The 18,482-nt window shown below is 37.0% G+C and overlaps 1 protein-coding gene across 1 annotated transcript in view; it reads right to left on the bottom strand.

The window, feature by feature from the left end:
• IMPG2 (interphotoreceptor matrix proteoglycan 2) overlaps positions 1-18,482 on the bottom strand; it is a 68,955-nt gene that overhangs the window by 36,729 nt on the left and 13,744 nt on the right. The window contains exons 3-7 of the mRNA XM_060149371.1: positions 17,108-17,274; positions 14,526-14,557; positions 7,143-7,192; positions 5,725-5,807; positions 650-811 (exon numbers count right to left, since the gene is read on the bottom strand). Of these exons, the coding sequence (XP_060005354.1) occupies positions 650-811; positions 5,725-5,807; positions 7,143-7,192; positions 14,526-14,557; positions 17,108-17,274 (494 nt within the window). The remainder of the gene's footprint in view (positions 1-649; positions 812-5,724; positions 5,808-7,142; positions 7,193-14,525; positions 14,558-17,107; positions 17,275-18,482) is intronic.

The raw sequence follows: 18,482 nt of genomic DNA, 5'->3' as shown, positions 1-18,482 counted from the left end.
TTTGACTGAAAGAATCTTGAGTTCAAGCCCCTATATAGAATTCTTCCAGAAAGTAAGGTTGTGGGATGGTCTAATGCACAATTCTTTAAAGAAACCCCTTTTTAAAAATACTTCCAACCAAGGAACAGAGATAACAGGAAAATTTACTTTTCACTGGATATCCTTTTGTCCTTTGAACTTGGTGCCTCATACTACCTATTATTAACTGTTAAAAATTTTTCAACTTAAAAAAAGAACAAATATAAAATTTTAAAAATTAAAGGTAATGTTCCCTCAAGAAAAACAACACACTAAATACAGTTTCTCAAAGATACTCATTTCTCCAAATATGGTCAAGTTAAAACCATGCCATAGAACACATTCTTCCTTGGCTGTGCAGCCAAAGTTGGAAATAGCATTTATTTGGTAGCAGATGGCAAACGCATACAAAATTTTGTTTCAATGAAATAGTTCATCTTTCGGTGAACTTTTCACAGAGCCTTCTAAAGAAATGGCTAAATCACCACTCCCTGAATCAAATAGATGGAAAGCTTAAATCCGAAATCTACCTTTAACCAGTGTTGTTAATATGGGAAATTTACAACCCCAGCAAACTATCTTGTATACAAAAAGAAATAAAAGAATAAAAACATACAAGAAAATCACCCACCTCTGAAATAAACTCTTCTACAAGGCGCTGGTGGTGAAAGCTGTAGGGATCCTGTAGTTCTTCATTGTATTGTTCCCCCAAAAGGTGGATACTGAATTCTGCAACCTGCTCCACTGCTGGTTTTGTGGATTCTTCTATCACATTCTCAATTTCATTGCTAATCTGGATTTTTAGAGAAAGAACAATAAATGTTCACTCATTCAGTCAACAAATATTTACTGATCACCCATGATATGCCAGACACTGTGCCAAAGGCAACTTCTGATGACGATTATTTATATAATATTTGACTTTGAAACTAACTGGTGGACTTTAAGACATAGGCTAATATTAAAATTACTGTGTATTTGTACATTCCTTTGAATACACAATGACTGGTTCAGGGAAGGATAGAAAATTTTGTTAGTAAATAAATAAAAGGAAAAAATTTTTAAAGAAGAAAAAGAGTTGAAATTATCATCTAAAAATAGTCTAGAAGGGTGTTTCTCAAACTTTTTGGTGTTAGGACCCCTTTAAACTTTTAAAATTCATTAAGGAACCCAAAGAAGTTTGGCTTTTGTGGGTTATATCTATAGATACACACCAAACAAAAAATTAAAAGAGAAATTTTAAATATATATATTAATTCATTTCAAAATAAGAAACTCATTACGTGTACAAATGAATAACATATGTTTTGCAAAATAAAAAAATTAGTGAGAAGAGTAATGTTTATATTTTTACAGATTCTTTAAAGTCTGGCTTAATAGAAGATGGCTAGATTCTCATATCTGCTTCTGCATTCAATATGTTGTTTTAGTTGAAGTACATGAAGAAAATCCAGCCACACAGATATGTATTGGGTAAGGAAGGAATACATTAATAGCCTTTTCAGATAGTCATGGATAATCTTTTCTGATACTGTGCCAAACTCAATGAGTGGAAGTGTTTTAAAGGTTAGTTTCTATGTGGAATCTGAAACCACACCAACAAACTTTTTGTACTCTGTAACATCTAAATCCAGGTCTTCCACAAGCCAAAGCTGGAACAATTTGAGCCACAAAATAAATAGTGGATTATAATCCAAAGAATAAAAGAAATATCCATGAGTCTGTACTGATATAAATAAATAATTTAATAAATAAACAAGAGAGAAGTGGCAATAGTTCCTTACCGAAGAATCCCAATTAACAAATGTAGAAGGAATGAGGAAAACAGAATATCACTACTAGAACCCAACACTAATAACTGCTGCATGCAAGATACACTTGTGCTCATCTAATCCAAGTTCCTCCATTTTAATACACAAGAAAAACAGGGATTGAGATGGAAGAATGGCCTAAGGGCTAACAGCAAGCCAATGGCAGAGTCAGGAAGAGAATACCGGGCTTTTTCCACTGTATCATCTTTCTTCCCTGATGGATCAAATAACCACAGACCTTCAAAACTTCACAACTGGAAAGAACCTCGAAAATTCCACCATCCTTTCTGATGCCTGAATTCTCGCTACAGTATCTCCCCAAAATATCTATTCATCCTCAGTTTAAATGGCTCTGATGAGAAAGTCTTGGAAAGACTTTCAAAGGCAGGCCATTACATTTCCAAAAAAGCTCTCTCATGGTTGTAAAGTTCTTAATAAAACCCAAATATATTTCCCTGTAAATTCCCACTGATCTCAGTTCTGCAAACTGGAATGCGTATAAAAAGTGTAGTCCCCAGACAGCCCTTCAAATAAGTATAGGCAGCTGTCATCTTCCCTGATTTTTCACTAGTTCCTTTCCTCTAGAGACTTCTCAAGCTCTTAATGTCTTCCTTAGAGTGTGGTACACATAAGTGAGGTCTGATCAATTAAAATATGGTACAATTAAAATATGGTACAACTATCACCTTCCTTATAGTAGATTCTAATTTCTATCATGCAGCCTGAAAGTACACTTGTTTTTACTAGTTTTTTTCCCCGCAGTACTCAGCTTTTTTCCCCATCATACTGCTGAGTCATGTTGAAACTAACAAAAACCTTTAGTCTTAAGGAATTTTGTACAAGACTTTGTCTTCTTCCATATTAAATTTTCTCTCACTAAATTTGAACAGAAACTTCCACTTCTATTATTACTATACAAGAAATATCCTTAGTAACCTTACTGCTACAGAATGCCTAAAATGCTAAATAAATATTTTTAATGTTTTTAATGCATAGCTGGTTTGTAAGAAAATAAAGAAAGCCCCAAGGTATCCAAAAAGATAGGTTAGAAGAATCCAGAGAGGTGATTCAGTAATCTATGTGTACATAGTATATCTAGTGATCCCTTGGGACCTAGGCTTTAGTTTTAAATACCACAAAGGGATATAATATAAATATAAATAGTGCTGAAAAGTCAGATCAAAGACTCCTACATAAAGCAAGGATTTTAAAAACTCAATAGACAGTTTGAAAAACAAATTAGACTAAGCTGAAAGAAGAATAAGTGAACTGAAAGACATTTCTGAATGCAACACAGAGAGACAAAGAAAGTTATGAAACAGTGGTTAACCGACAGAAGGTATAAAATGAGGAGGTCAGACATATATCTAATCATACGAAGTAACAGCTGAAAATTTCTTCTATATACATTTTTGTGAAACTGCAGTATCCTCAATACTGTATTATATACTATTATATCATAGTTATGGTTAGAGTAGTATATGATACAGTATTTGGGATACTATATAATACTAAATGATATAGTACTGGGGATACTATATACACAAGCATACCTCATTTTATTGAGCTTCCCTTTATTGTACTTTGCAGATAGTGCATTTTTTAGAAATTGAAGGTTTGTGGCAATCCTGAGTCAAGCAAGTCCATCAGCGCCTTTTTTCCAAAAGCATTTGCTCACTTCATGTCCCTGTGTCACATTTTGGTAATTCTCACAATATCTCAAATGTTTTTATTATTATTATATTTGTTATAGCGATGCGTGATCAGTGATCTTTGATGTTACTACTAGACTTCTTCAAGGCTCAAACGATGGTTAGCAGTTTTGAGCAATAAAGTATTTTTTCATTAAGATATATACATTGGTTTTTTTTAGACATAATGCTATTGTACACTCAACAGACTGTAGTAGAGTTTAAACATAACTTTTATATGCACTAGGATACCAAAAAGTTCGTGTGACTTGCTTTATTGCAATATTCACTTTATTATGGTCGTCTGGAACTGAACGCACAGTATCTCTGAGATATGCCTGTAGCAGTATACTATACTACAGTATACTTACAGTAGTACACTATATAGTATACGGGATTCTGCAGTTTCACAACAATGGGGATAAGAGTGTGATTATGTTTATTTATTTTGCTTTGGATTTGTTGTACTTCGTTAACATGAAGCTTTATTACTATTATAAATTTTGAGAAATTCTCAGTCATTATCTCTCATCATTAGATATAGATAGACAGAGAGAGAGAGCAATATCTTAAAAGTAGGACAAAAAAATAGTAAGATTACCCACAAGGGAATAAGAACTAAATTGTTAGTTGAGCTCTTAGTAGCAACAATAAAAGTTAGAAGATAGTGAAATAAAACCTTGAAAATAAAAAACTCAATCTAGAATTTAATACAGATTTTAAGTGTCTTTCTAGAATAAGAGGATAATAAAGTTTCAGGTGACCAAAAACTGAGATTGAACCAGTGAGATATTCTCACTAAAGTAATACCAGAAGCATATATTTCAGAAGGAAAATTAGTCCAGAAGAGAGGTCTAAACTGCAAAAAAGAGTTTTAAGAAAATAAAGTGGTAAACATCTGGGTAAATGTAAAACAAACTTTAAAGGGAAAGAACAAAAATACTGAAAAACAGCATATAAAATAGTAGGGTGATCATTTGAATCATTCTAATATTCTAATGTTCCTGTATTACTCAGGATAAGGATAAAGATTCTGAAAAACTTAAATTTTGCTAGATTAAATACACATAATAACACACAGGGTAAATAGTAACAAAACAGAAATAAAGTATATAATTTCTAAAATGGTATCTGGAAAATGTATTAGGAAAAAACTGAACTGTAAAACTGTACATTAGGCTTCACTTTGAACTAGAGGTACAGGCAATCTAATTCCTGTCATGTATCCCTGTACTATTCTGTTTTCTTACTGATTCTATAAATCACCTTCAAATCACCCTCTCTGTTTTAGAATGTTCCAATTGATTACACACAATGTCTTCATTTCTATCATAGTGAATTCTATCTCATTCTGTAAATGTTTCCAGACCTAAATCGTAACTATTCTGCCTCAAGTTCAGAACTACAGTATAACTTTTTATTCAAATATTTATTAAATGCCAATATTTTCTAGTACCATCTAATTTGGACACAGTTGTACTAAGGGTAAATATATTGATTCAAGGATCCCAAACTACCACCAGCCTTGTTCAGTGACAGGGAAAGTGGTGGGGCAGAGTGGGGTAACTTAACCTGACTTCTCAGAAGTTAAAATGTCCAAGTTGGTAAGAGAAGGTGTAAGGTAACAAAATTGTACCTTTCTAGTGAGTACGTTCAATCAGAGTTTGCTTATATTAAGTAATCTAGGATTTATGCATATCTAACAAAATGTTTCTATCTTCCTGGAAGTGTATACTTTTTAAAAAATTTTCAATGTGATAGAAAGCCAACTTAATGTTGTTTAGTGGACAGATTACTATTAATAATGATGCATTTAAAAAGCATGGTATTTCTTTAAACTACATAAAATCTATATACTTTCCCTCTGAAGAAGACTAAGTCCTGATTTATTAAGAGACAGAAGAACATAAGCAAAAACCCTCACAGTAAATTATGTACACAGCCCACAAAAGACAGTGGGCTTACCATGATGACAGCTCCCCAGGCCCCTAGTCATTTCATTTACAGTTTGAAGCCATTCCTTGCCAAAAGCAGATTTACTTGGCTCTCTAAGGAATCGCAGATTTTTTGTACTGGTTTTAGAATCTACATTTCCATAAAGGGAACCACCTGAAGTTTTGTGTAGTCTAGCAATGGACTATAAATCTCTCTTAATCCCTATTCTCCATGTTAGAAACTAAATAACAAAACAGAACATCACTCACACTCTCTTCTGGCCTCTCCAAGCTGCTCTCTGAGATACCTTCATAGAAGGTCACCCCTGGATATGGAACACTGAGACTGGCACCTAAGTAGAAAAACAAAGACATGTGCATGAATTCAGTCCATGACTAAATCAGAATTCCTATCAGGAAGCAAGAAACTGATTTCCAAGGCATTTCTAAAAGTCATTTACTTTTTCATCCTAGAAATTCTGTGCATTCTAACCTCAAGACACATTTATCCAGAGTCTCCTCAGCACAAGAAATAAATATGACTCATTCAACAAGCATTTATTGATACGTACTATATGTCAGGCTCTATGCAAGCCTCCAGGGATACAAAGTCCCTATCCTTAAGGAGCTATCTAATAAAACTAACACTCTCAGACAGGGGAAGTGGGTGAAGGTTGGAATTGGCCATAAGTTATAATCTTTTTTTAATTGGGGTATAGTTGCTTTACAATGTAGTGTTAGTTTCTGATGTACAGCGAAGTGAATCAGCTACACGTATACATATATCCCCTCTTTTTTGGATTTCCGTCCCATTTAGGTCACCACAGAGCATTGAGTTCCCTGTGCTATACAGCAGGTTCTCATTAGTTATCTATTTTATACATGGTAGTGTATATATGTCAATCCCAATCTCCCAATTCAACCCACCCCCCTCCCATAAATTATAATTACTGAAGCTGGGCCTCATTGTGTTATTTTTGTATATGTTTGAAATTTCCAACATAGAACAGCTTTTTTAAAAAAAAAATTAAAAATAAAGAAAGCGGGCCCCGCTGGTGGCGCAGTGGTTGAGAGTACGCCTGCCGATGCAGGGGACACGGGTTCGTGCCCCGGTCCAGGAAGATCCCACATGCCGCGGAGAGGCTAGGCCCGTGAGCCATGGCCGCTGAGCCTGCGCGTCCGGAGCCTGTGCTCCGCAACGGGAGAAGCCACAACAGTTAGAGGCCCGCGTACCGCAAAACAAAACAAAACAAAACAAAGAAAGCAACTACTAATTTATAGGAAATATAGAGGTCAAAGTAAATGTTAAAGTACACCACAGAATGCAATCAGAAAAAATTACTCTGGAAAACTCTACAAGACAAATGACAAATGGTGGAGCTAGAAAGGTCCTACCTTTTGACATAAGCAGTGATCACAGGGTGTTTGCCATAAAACAATTGTTTAGGTTGTACATTTGTTTTAAGCAGTTTTCCGATTTTGTATTATACTTAATAATTAAAGATTCTTAAGTACCCACATCATAATGTCATAAAATAAGTGACAAAAGAATTAATTTTTCTTGAGACTCTTTAATAACATGTAGAGAGAAACACATGGTATTTTTAAAATGTGAGCTGAAAAATTTGCTTCCTTTCAATTAGATAATAAATTTTAGAAGAAAAGTGAATAAAGGCACAAAAGCCTACCTCCCAATGTTGAGGTATCACCAACAGGAACTGGAGATGACAATTCAGGGCTAGGAAAAAAATTGTTTGGAGTTATTAAATGATAGAAATGTGAGGGGTTATTTTGGGGTTTGTTTTCCAAAAAGGATTCACCAGATCTCCAAACAACGATTCCCAAACCAAAGTACTAAGTAGCAAATTAAAAAAAAAAAAATAGTCTTTACAATTGATTTATTTTACATTTTTTGATGCTACTCAACTAGAATCACCCTACATAAAGTACTCCCTTACTTACTATTTCATAACACTGTTTTGTTTCTTCTCAGTTCTTATCACTATGGGAAATTATCCTGCTCATTTATTTATCTACTTTTTGATCTCTGTCCACGCCCTAATCCTCTAGAATGGCATTGTCTAATATGGTAGCCAGTGGACATATGTGGTAATTTAAATTAATTTAAAGTTTAAAATTCAGAACTTTATCCACACTAGCCACATTTCAAGTGTTCAGCAGTCACATGTGGCTAATGGCTACTTTATTGGACAGCCCAGAACATGTCCATCGTCACAGAAATTTCTATTGAATAAGACTGCCTCAAGAATCTAAACTCCATGAGATTAGGGACCTTACCTGCCATATTCATGCTGTATCTCCACCCTAAAAAAGAACCTACCATTTAGTAGGCACTGAATAGATATTTTGGGAATAAATAAATAAATACTATTGGCCAACCAGTGTAGTGTAGAAGGCACTTGACATACAGTTGTGAACAAAACACCCATGGTCTAAGAAGGTTACCGTCTAATAGAAAACAGATAACAAATACATGATTACAAACTCAACAAGTAGTACAGACACGAAAGCACTGGCTGCTAAGGCGAACATATAAGCCCAAATCTCATCTCATTTGAGAGATCACAGAGTCATAAAACTTTTTAATATAAAACAAGTCAAGCTTAGAGAAATGATTTGCTATAGGCCACATTGCTCTCAGGTTTCAGGTCCCCGACTATCTTTTTACCATGTTGCCCTGCAACTGAAAGCAAAGATCTGAAGAGATCAGAGGATAATCTGAGAAAGCCCTTGCTCTAAAGAAAAGAAGGTGGGTTTCTGCAAGTCCAAATTTGCATATACCCCCAAAATATACAATTTAAATTATAGTAATTGAAAACTCTCTTCAACTTTCCACAAGTCACCTTTTGAAGGTGAGTTAATCACAGTCAAAATGTCTCCCTCTCAGACTTGCTAATGTCTCAGTGAGTCCCATCTTCACTTCAGAACCACCCCCTTTAAATTGTCCTGCTGCTCTAAACTAGATCACGGTGGGGCAGGGGAAGGGTCGCTCACAGCCACCAGATAAACATGGCACACATCTTGAAGCAGCAATTTTTTACTCGAAAGTAAAAGCATAGGCAGGGAGCTAAGTAAAAACTGATATGGAATTTAAAACATCTTAATATTAAAACAAGTGTGGCTATAGACTAGAATATAAAGTTTAAATGAATATTAAGATAAAATATGATAGTTTCAAAGACATTTCATGACTGGAATTGGAGTGGGGGAGTCAACTAGGGCCATGTTCCCTAAAGCCCCAGGCTTTGGTAGAAAATTTGAGAAATATAGGTTAAAAAAAATCTCACCATAAGGATTCTTCTGGTTTTAGAAATACTATCTAGAAAGAATAACATATTAAACCAGTACACCAAACCTACCACTATTGGTTATTTTTCATCCACTTGCAGGAAACTGCTTACTAAGTGAGCTGTCATCCAAAAGAACCCAAAGGAATAGGACATCTGGATAAGTCATTCTGATGAATGATGAGTAGAGGAAGACCTGGATGATGAGAAAGCACCAAGAGGCTTCTTGGGTTGCAGGAGACGGAGCTTAAAAAACTAGGATTCAGATGCATTTGGAAGAGACATTAACATCATCAGGCTTGAATAGGATTTATCAACTGTCCACAAGGCAGAATCCCTCTCAATACCTTCACTTTATAGATGAAAAATCAAGGTGCAAATGGGTAAAGCAATTTTCTCAGGGTCACCCAAGGCCATACCTAAAATTCCTAACCATATCCAGTTCGCTTTTCAATGATAATAATAGCAAGAATGACTACAACTAAATTTATCGTGTCAGGCATTGTGTTAAGTGCTTTATCTTGGTTAACTCACTTAATTCTGGCATCAGTCTTAAAAGGAAGACACTATTATCCCCATTTATGCATATGAGGAAACTAATGATAGAAGAGATTAAGAATTTGCTCAGGGTCACACAGCTAGCCAATGATGGAGCTGTGATGTAAAATAGGCCCATTTGATTCCAGAAACCTCACTCTTACCCACATTAATTCCACATCACATGGAATTTATGTGACCCATATTCCCTAGAAGAGCAACCAAGATGGTTTTACTTGGTCTTAATGATAGTGGTGTACATAAACTAAAAGACCTAAAAGTCAAAATGTGTAAGGACCAAGAAAGAGGAAGGGAAACCCAGTGAAAGCTGGAGAGCAATCAATATGAAGAGCAAAGAGGTCAAAGTAAAACAAAGTACAATACTACAGTAACTAGAAAAGGAAGTTGGGATGGCATGGCAGAGAAACCAGACCTCACCTGGGGTTGGTCAAATTGTCCCCCAAATTAAAATCAAATTTAAGCTAATTCTCTAAGTAAATACTCAGAATGGAGAAGTCTGCTCACTTCAGTAGAACTGGATTTCACTTACTAAATTCAAAATAACATTATTTTAATGATGGTAAGTAGGCAACTCTCAGTAACTCAAATCGTTTGTCTAACACTTAATCCCTCATCCTCCCACACTTCCTTCAAAAGACAGTAACAAGAATCCTTTCACATTTTCTCATTAGGTGTGCCTCCTGCAGGGATACCCTAAAATGTGACTCACAACAGAACTAGAACACAGAGTAGTACTGGGTTTAGAGACAGAAATGCTTCATTTCTAGGCCAACCCACAAATTTGAAGTTGGTCAGCTAAGACCTTCAGCTTAATACCAGCAGCAAACAACCCCCTACTGTCTCATTTTCTCAGTTTTCTCAGCTCATAATTTATTCCTCACAACGACTACCTAATCATGTCAGTGGAATTCAGATGGAATTGTGGCAAAAGGTATCATAGCCACATGGAATATATGTTTAAAAATACAGTAAAACAAGCCAACAATACTTTCATATCTAGATTACTACTCCCCTTTACAATTTACTATACTTTGCTTTGTTCTAGAATCTGTTAACTGTAATGAGCATGTGACAACAAAAGAACATAAGGCAAGGAATTAGGAATCCTGGGTTCTAGTCCCAGATGTATCACCAACTTTGTGTATAACTTGGGAAAATACCTCAGTTGCTCTGGGCCTCAAGAACTAATCTCTAAAATAGAAACACCTCCTGCCCTACCTACTTCACAAGGGTGCTGATGAAAACTAAATAAAATATTGTATGCAGAGGCATTAGGAAAAGAAGCAAGGTGCCGTTGCTAGGGGGTGCACCACAGAGGCAAGGTGCCATTGTTGGGAAGCACACAAGGAGAGAGGCGGGACCGCCATAGAAGCTTCTTCCTCTGCAGCAGGGCACCACCTACACGAGCTCCAGGTGCGAGCTGCTGCTGCCATCTTGGACTCGAGAGGCAGCTTGGACCCGCTGCCCCCGCCTTCCTCGGAGCATGTGCATAGGGCCACGTACCTGCACACCCTCTATCAAGGGGATAAAGGACAGCACATGCTGAGGAAAGAGACAGCAATCATTCAAACCAAAAACAGCCCTCACACCAAAAAACTATTAAACCCACATGAGCTATGCAGGGATGATCCTGCATATAAATAGCCCTCCAAGACTACAGTAGATAATTGTTTCTCCTAAACTCACAGAATGAGAGAAATATAAGTAAAATGAAGAAGCAGAGGAACCACTCCCAGTTAAAAGACCAAGAGAATTCCCCTGAAGGAACAAACAATGAAACAGACCTCTTCAGTCTAATAGACACTGAGTTCAAAAAGGAGGTAATGAAAATGCTGAAGGAATTAAGAAAGGTTATCGACAGAAATTCAGATTACTGTAAAAAGGAACTAGAAACTATAAGGAGGAACCAAGAAAAATTAGAAAATTCATTTGCTGAGACAAAAGCTGAGCTAAAGGCAATGAACAGCAGAATGAGTAATGCAGAAGAAAGAATAAGTGATCTGGAAGATAGAATAATGGCAATTACCCAATCAAAACAGCAGACAGAAAAACAAACGAAAAAAATGAAAGCAATATAACAGACCTATGGGATAATACAAAGCATGCCAATCTATGCATAATAGGGATTCCAGAAGGAGAAGCAAGAGAAAAGGGGATGGAAAATGTATTTGAATAAATTACGACTGGAGCTAAGGGGAGATGTTTTCAAGATGTCTGGCTGGAGACAAGTGCTGGAGGAGGGTTTTTAAGACAGGTAACCTGGGAACACTTGAGCATGTTTAAATGCTAATGAGCAGTTAGTAACAGGAGAAGTTGAAGACTCAGGAGAGAGAGAAAAAAACAATGACAGGTTGGTGTCTAAAGGGTAAGATGGGATGTGAGGTCCTGAGTAAGGTGGAAAATGCTTTTTTTTAATAGACTTGCCAGATGATAGTAGGGGGAAGGTTAAATTGGTACACAGCAGACTATTTGGTACAAGCCATATGTTAGCAGATAGGTTAGAGTTCATGTAGAAGAAGCAATTTAAATTACAGACAAGTATTGTGGTAATCAGAATAATGGTCTCCCAAAGATGTCCACATCCTAATCCGCAGAACCTGTGACTATGTTAGGTTACATGCAAAGGGGAATTAAGGTAGCAGATGGAATTAAGGTTGCTAATCAGCTGACATTAAGGAAGAGGGTGTATCCTGGTTTATCCAGGTAGGCCCAATGTAAATGTGGAAGGAGGCAGAAGAGTCTCAGAGTGATAGAATGTGAGAAAGTCTCGACCAGCCATTGCTAACTTTGAAGATGGAAGGGGGTCATAAGTCAACAAGTGTGGGCAGCCTCTAGAAGCTAAAAAACGCAAGAAAACAGATTCTCCCCTAGAGCCTCCAGAAAGGTAACGCAGGCCTGCCAACACCTTGAGACATGTCAAACTTTTGAACTACAGAACTGTAAGATAAATTTGTGGGGGTTTTTTGTTTTGTTTTGTTTTGTTTTCTGCGGTACGCGGGCCTCTCACTGCTGTGGCATCTCCTGTTGTGGAGCACAGGCTCCGGACGCGCAGGCTCAACGGCCATGGCTCACAGGCCCAGCCGCTCCGCGGCATGTGGGATCTTCCCGGACCGGGGCACGAACCCGTGTCCCCTGCATCGGCAGGCAGACTCTCAACCACTGCGCCACCAGGGAAGCCCAAATTTGTGTTTTTTTAAGCTACCAAAGCTTGTGGTAATTTGTTGCAGCAGAAATAGAAAACTAGTACCAGAATCTCAACAAAGAAAATAAGAGTAATCTCAAGAAAATCATAAAAATAAATTTAAATATAGAAAAGTGATGGGCAAATTAAGGGTTTTAAGGGATGACTATAATATTCAGCTTAAAGAAAGAGGGGTTTAGTGAATTCCTACACCACTCCCATGGTTTCACTCCCAGGGTTACCTAACTCCAGGTCACCTCATTTCAGCAAGTACCATTTCAGCAAGTACCACAACTTTTCATCCCACCCCGACCTGGTCTGCTCTCGTTTCATGGGAAGGATACCAACTTTTAAATTCTCAAAATTCAGTTATATTTTTCTTCATCTGTATTGCTATTTTTACTATGTCCTATTTTCTAAGGATGGTGCATAGTATTTTGAGTCTCCTCGTTTATCTAGGACATACAGTGCCTTAGCAATAAAAATATGTGACACAGTCAGTTCTCTATGATGTTTATTTATGAATGTTTCAACATGGTTAACACATCAGGAAAACTAGCCATAATAAGAATTTCTCTTCTACACATACACAATTTCATTACAAGAAATAGTAGGTGAATGCAGAAAACTGCACCCAGTTGAAGTGAGCTACGTAGGAGCTACCTCTGAGCTACCCCTCAAACATCTTCCAGCTACCTCTGTTCACCTCATGTGTTATGTGTTATGACACCAATCCACATATGGTGTTACAACTTTCCATTCTATTTCAGATAACCTTCCTTCCACCACTTTATAATAACCCACAAGCTACAATCTTTCCAATGTCCATTTTCACAGGTAAACTCCAAGGCTTCTTCCAGGTTAAGAGCCATATTTATTATGGTTTTTATATACTTCTTAACCATATAAGATATGTAAGATGTGCTATCATTTTTATTACATACAACCATGAAGATTACTGGCACTGGTAGGACCCACAAGGTTATTTAGTCTACTGCATTTCGTGTTGCAATGGCAATCACAAGTAACCTCCGAGCTCCGGCTCTCAGAGGCGAAGAACACACATTTAAAGCACCACATGGCCCCACATCTAAGCAGGAGCTCAATCCCAGGCCCCAGCATAGACTCAGTGGTACTGTTAGCTGTACGAAGTGAGACCACAAGGAGTCCCACTTTCCTCCTGTTTACTCATGTTTGATTTGAAACTTACATATACCCCACTACAACCCACAGGTGTACTCCAGCTATGCTTTTGCCTGGACTCTGCTGCCCAGGCTAGACCTCTGGACACTGACTCACCTAGTTGGTTTTTCAATCTGTCCTTCCATCTAATTTGAGGCAAAATTCTGGACTCTGACCTGAATTGCATGCCCTAGTGATGTTTTTCAAAAAAAATCACTTACATGCCGGCATAATCTAGATATTTTGAGTATGGATAGAATTGGAAATCTTTACCCTGTAGGCTCAAAATCCCTCACCTTCCATGATTTGCTTTGTCCTGCTACTGTTCAGGAGCCAGAAATGACCTTAATCCTAAGCCTAAAGGCCCACAGAGCCAAGACTCATACCACTGGAGGATTCATCAAGGCTGTGCTATTCCTATGCTTCAACATCATAATCGTCATTACACAATAAAGTGACCCACACCACAACCCATCATTTAGTAAACCATCCTCCACTAAGGTGTACCATTTTAGATCAATATTATCATTAGCCTGTAAGCCTCAACAAGAGTAGATCATTTGGTATTCCATTTCCAAAAATCTATTTTCTCACCCAAGAGAGAGGACCAAGTCTGCCTCCTGGGAAGGTCAGACAGTAAACTAGCACAGTGGCTGCAGAGGTGGTCTGGGAAAGGAAGTGGCCTCAAGATGAGGAAAAGCATTTGAGACTAACCCACAGGCCTGGTCATTGCAGGAACTGGCAAGAAAACAGGAAGGAATCATCAAATGTGGGATGAGTCTGGGAATAGGTGTGATACATGTCTGTTGCCAAGCATGAACTTAGGGAAAAAAGACACTCACCTGCTTACAGTTTCCTTTGTGTATGTCAGTTTCTAAGGAAAACAAAGATATAAAAATGACCATGTGAATTAATGACAGTTAATAAGCAGTAAACAAAATGTATTGCATCTAGAACACTAATGCCCTAACACAGAATCTATGTTATTATTCTCTATGGCTAGAGAAATAGTTAAAGCAAGGTACTAATGATGCCAAGTTTGTTTTGTGACTCCAAGAATGTCCTGACACTCAAGTCTCTGTGTATGTGCACAAAAGTCCCTGTGCTCTCTTAATGCGCACAGATTAACAGACTTCACCTGCTAATCATTCCAAAAAGATCTACAGGTAAGAGATTGGTAGAGTTTTACATTAACCTTCCATGGACTTAGAACCACACTGTTTTGTGATCTAATACATTTATAGAAACTCTCATCACAGACCAATATAATCATGTGGATAAAATAACTATGAAATCTGATTCTCCAGAATTCAGATAAAAAGATAAATTGATAAATAGTTGGATTATTCCTCTGGGGCATTCCAAAGCAAACGGTTTCCAAGTTTCCTCTAAATTAGTGGTTTTATTTTGAGACCAATAAGATAATAAGAACACTAATTTAGAATCAGGAGAATTCCATTTTCTCTTTCTTAGCTATGGAGGTAAATCCCACAGTCTCTCTGGTGCTGGGCCTCAATTTCCTTATCTGTAAAATGGAGAGGCTATTACTCTAAATAATTCCCAAAATATTTATAAATAACTCACGGCTCTTACTATACAGACTCTCCTAGAATAATCTCAGCCACTCTTTTTTGTTTCTTTTTTAATTTCAACCATCCAGCAGCTTCAACTGTGATTTTATTTCCTTTAATTAATCTCTCTCAAGATACATATACGCATATAGCAAAATCATCATTTTATCAGGTTATACTATTAGCTTTAAAATTTTATAGGCCAGCATGGTGGTTATTTGTACAAATGCTGGTGTTCTGAGTTCTGATAAAGGGTGTCAACCACATAAATTCACCACCTATGTGTAAACAGTTGTTGTTATATTTAAAATCAAGCTAAAAAAACCCCAGAATGTATATATATGTAAAACTGAATCACTTTGCTGTACAGCAGAAATCAACACAACTGTAAATCAACTATATTTCAATTTAAGAAAAAAAAAAGGTAAAGTCAAGCTTCCTTCAGATTTTGGACAGCCAGTGATTGCTTAAGTAACGTTCTCAGCCACTCTTATGATTTCAATTACTACCTCAAGGCTGGTGATCCCTAGAGCTGTATTTATAACCCAGACCACTCTTCTTGGCTTCATACCTAAATATCAAGCAATTCACATTTCACAAATGGCTCAAAACAACACATTAAAAAGCAAACTCACTCTCCCTGTCAGCATCTACAAGCAGCTTCTCTGCCTGACTTCTCAGTGGTAGTCATCCAAGCTAGAAGCTGGGAGGCTTCCTGGGCCATTCTTTCATCCTATCCCACTCCCATCCAATCCATCACAGAGTCCTACTAATCTTTTTCCTACTTATATCCCCTATGCTCCCTTTCTCTATCTCACGGTCTAGTTAGGACTCTCATCTCCTCGGCCCTGGAGTCGTGACTGATCTCTGCTCATCTTGTCCCCTCTAATCTATCGCATGGCGTATAGAAACCATAATAATCATTTTACAATTCAAAACTGTCCAATCAGCCCCTATGACTTACCTACTTAAAACCCTTCAATGGTTTCCTATCAACTATAAACTTGTTAAGTTATCCACCCCTCCAGTCTGGTCCCCTGTCAATTCTATTCTTCTGATACATTGGCCCACATATACATATATAACTAATAATAATAAAATGTAAGAAGTACAACATTAAAGAATGAATAAAGAATTATGGAGTTCAAAGGATTATGGGAGCTAAATCTGCTAGGCTGGGGGTTGATTCCTCACAAAGGAGGTTACATCTGAGCTGAGGACATGTAGGACTTGAACAAAAGGAAGAAGGCTATAAAGGGCCTATCACACAGCATGAGCAATCTACCACATATATCTAAACAGTTTCATTCTCTTGTCATGAATACATGCATGCAACATGAAAGGGGAAGGTGGGCAGATAATTTGTCTATATGCATGCTTATTTATCCTTTGCTAAGAGTAAACTAAATCTAAAACAAGGAAAACAAGGAAGCAAATTCATTAATTAGAATCACATTTATACTTTACTAAACATTTATCCAATGACCTATATCCTCTATCTTAATTAGAGTCGTTTGCACCATTCTGAACTGATAAGATGAAAAACCCTGGCAAGAATGTTTGACTCTCACAGATTTATATTCTTAGCCTAAATCTTTGCTGAGTATTATTTCCAAATATTTACATTTATAAACAAGCATGAGGCTCTTGCTGGGTTAACAATGCTTATTATAACGGCCAGAGCTAGGGATACAAAGACTAAGCCACCCTGTGGTAGGTCACTTGAACAACCTAATTCAACAAAAAAGAGTAATGCAGGGATTTGGCATTTGCTCTTTCTTCCTTTAGGCCTGAGCTATGTATACGCACTCCTACAACAGTCCAGTAATTTCTTCCCTTGTTACTACATTTACCTTCATAATTAAGCTTCTATGTTCCACAGACTGACTAAAATGTGTGCCCATTTCAAATATAGTTGTGATTCCATCCTCACACAAATTCATCCAGTAATGATATTCTTCACGCCCAGGAGGTCGATCCCAAAAAGTCCTGAAGGCTTCCCAGACAGCTTCCTGGCATACTGAAAAACAAACAGAGAGGTATTTTTAGAGAAAGCACTTTGGGGTTCTCACAGTAAGAGGGAAAAATGTGTGTGTGTGTGTGTGTGTGTGTGTGTGTGTGTGTAAGGGTGGCAGTATACGTAACTCTGGATTTTCTGCTCAATTTTTCTGTAGACCTAAAACTTCTCCAAAAAATAAAATCTATTAATTTTTTAAAAGATATGAGAACTAAAAAGAAAAGAAAATGATATTCAGAAGAAACATACTGCTGTATTAAAATGAAAGCTAATTTAATGCATCTGCTAAGTTATTTCAAAGCATCAACTCTGAAAGGACCCTAAACAGGCTGTCTGCACATTTTATACAGCACTAAGTGTATTGCTATCCTGTAACCATTTCAGTGTCCTGATGCAGGGCACTGCGCACAACAGATGGGATGAGAGAGAAGAGGAGGAGGGTGGTAAGGGAGAAAGATGGATTTAAGTGGACAGAGATCAAAGAAATCGTTTTTCATCTCAAGAGGACTGAATGCTAATCTACCAGCATATCGAGATAGAGGCCCTGAACTCACTGAGTCAGAAGGATCTCAATTCTAGCCCTAGGCTCACTGTGTACTAGCTTGATAACCGAGAGTAACTGACCTAGCCAGTCAACATTTCAATGTACTCATCTCTCTTTTTTAATGAGATGAATAATAACTGCTTTACTTAATTTATCTGTGAGAGTATTTTATAAACTACAGTGCTACATGAATATTAAATGTTATTATCATATTGGATTCTGGTTGTCCAACAGTTATTTGATGGAAGAAGAGTCTCAGACTAAAAAAACCTCTTAGGCTTTAACAGAGATTAAAATATATGAATATTGAAAGTTTCTCTATCAACTGATTTTTCAGGGTTAAATTGAATGAACCTTTGGTTGCAAACTTAGTTTCTTTTTCAGTGAACTAACTACATCCTAAATCCTGTTCTTTAGAACTTCTGACCCTACAGCATACAGAAGACTCCAACAAAGACAGACTGAGGCAGAGGTGACCACTTGTAGATTCAAGTTCTTCCTTTCTTCCTCTTTAAACTTCCAAATGACAGCTTAGTACACACCAGAAGACAATGCAAAGATGAAAGTCTGGGTTGGTAAAAACAAACAAAAAGCGAATATCTATAAGATTTGGTTATGAAATGAGGTGATTCAAAGAAAGTATTAAAAGTACTGTGAGACCAAATAA

This window comes from Lagenorhynchus albirostris, chromosome 5 (genome assembly GCF_949774975.1).
Source record: "Lagenorhynchus albirostris chromosome 5, mLagAlb1.1, whole genome shotgun sequence".
NCBI classification, from domain to species: Eukaryota; Metazoa; Chordata; class Mammalia; order Artiodactyla; family Delphinidae; genus Lagenorhynchus; species Lagenorhynchus albirostris.
The sequence above is the reverse complement of the archived record's forward strand: the minus strand, read 5'-3'. Positions and strand labels throughout refer to the sequence as shown.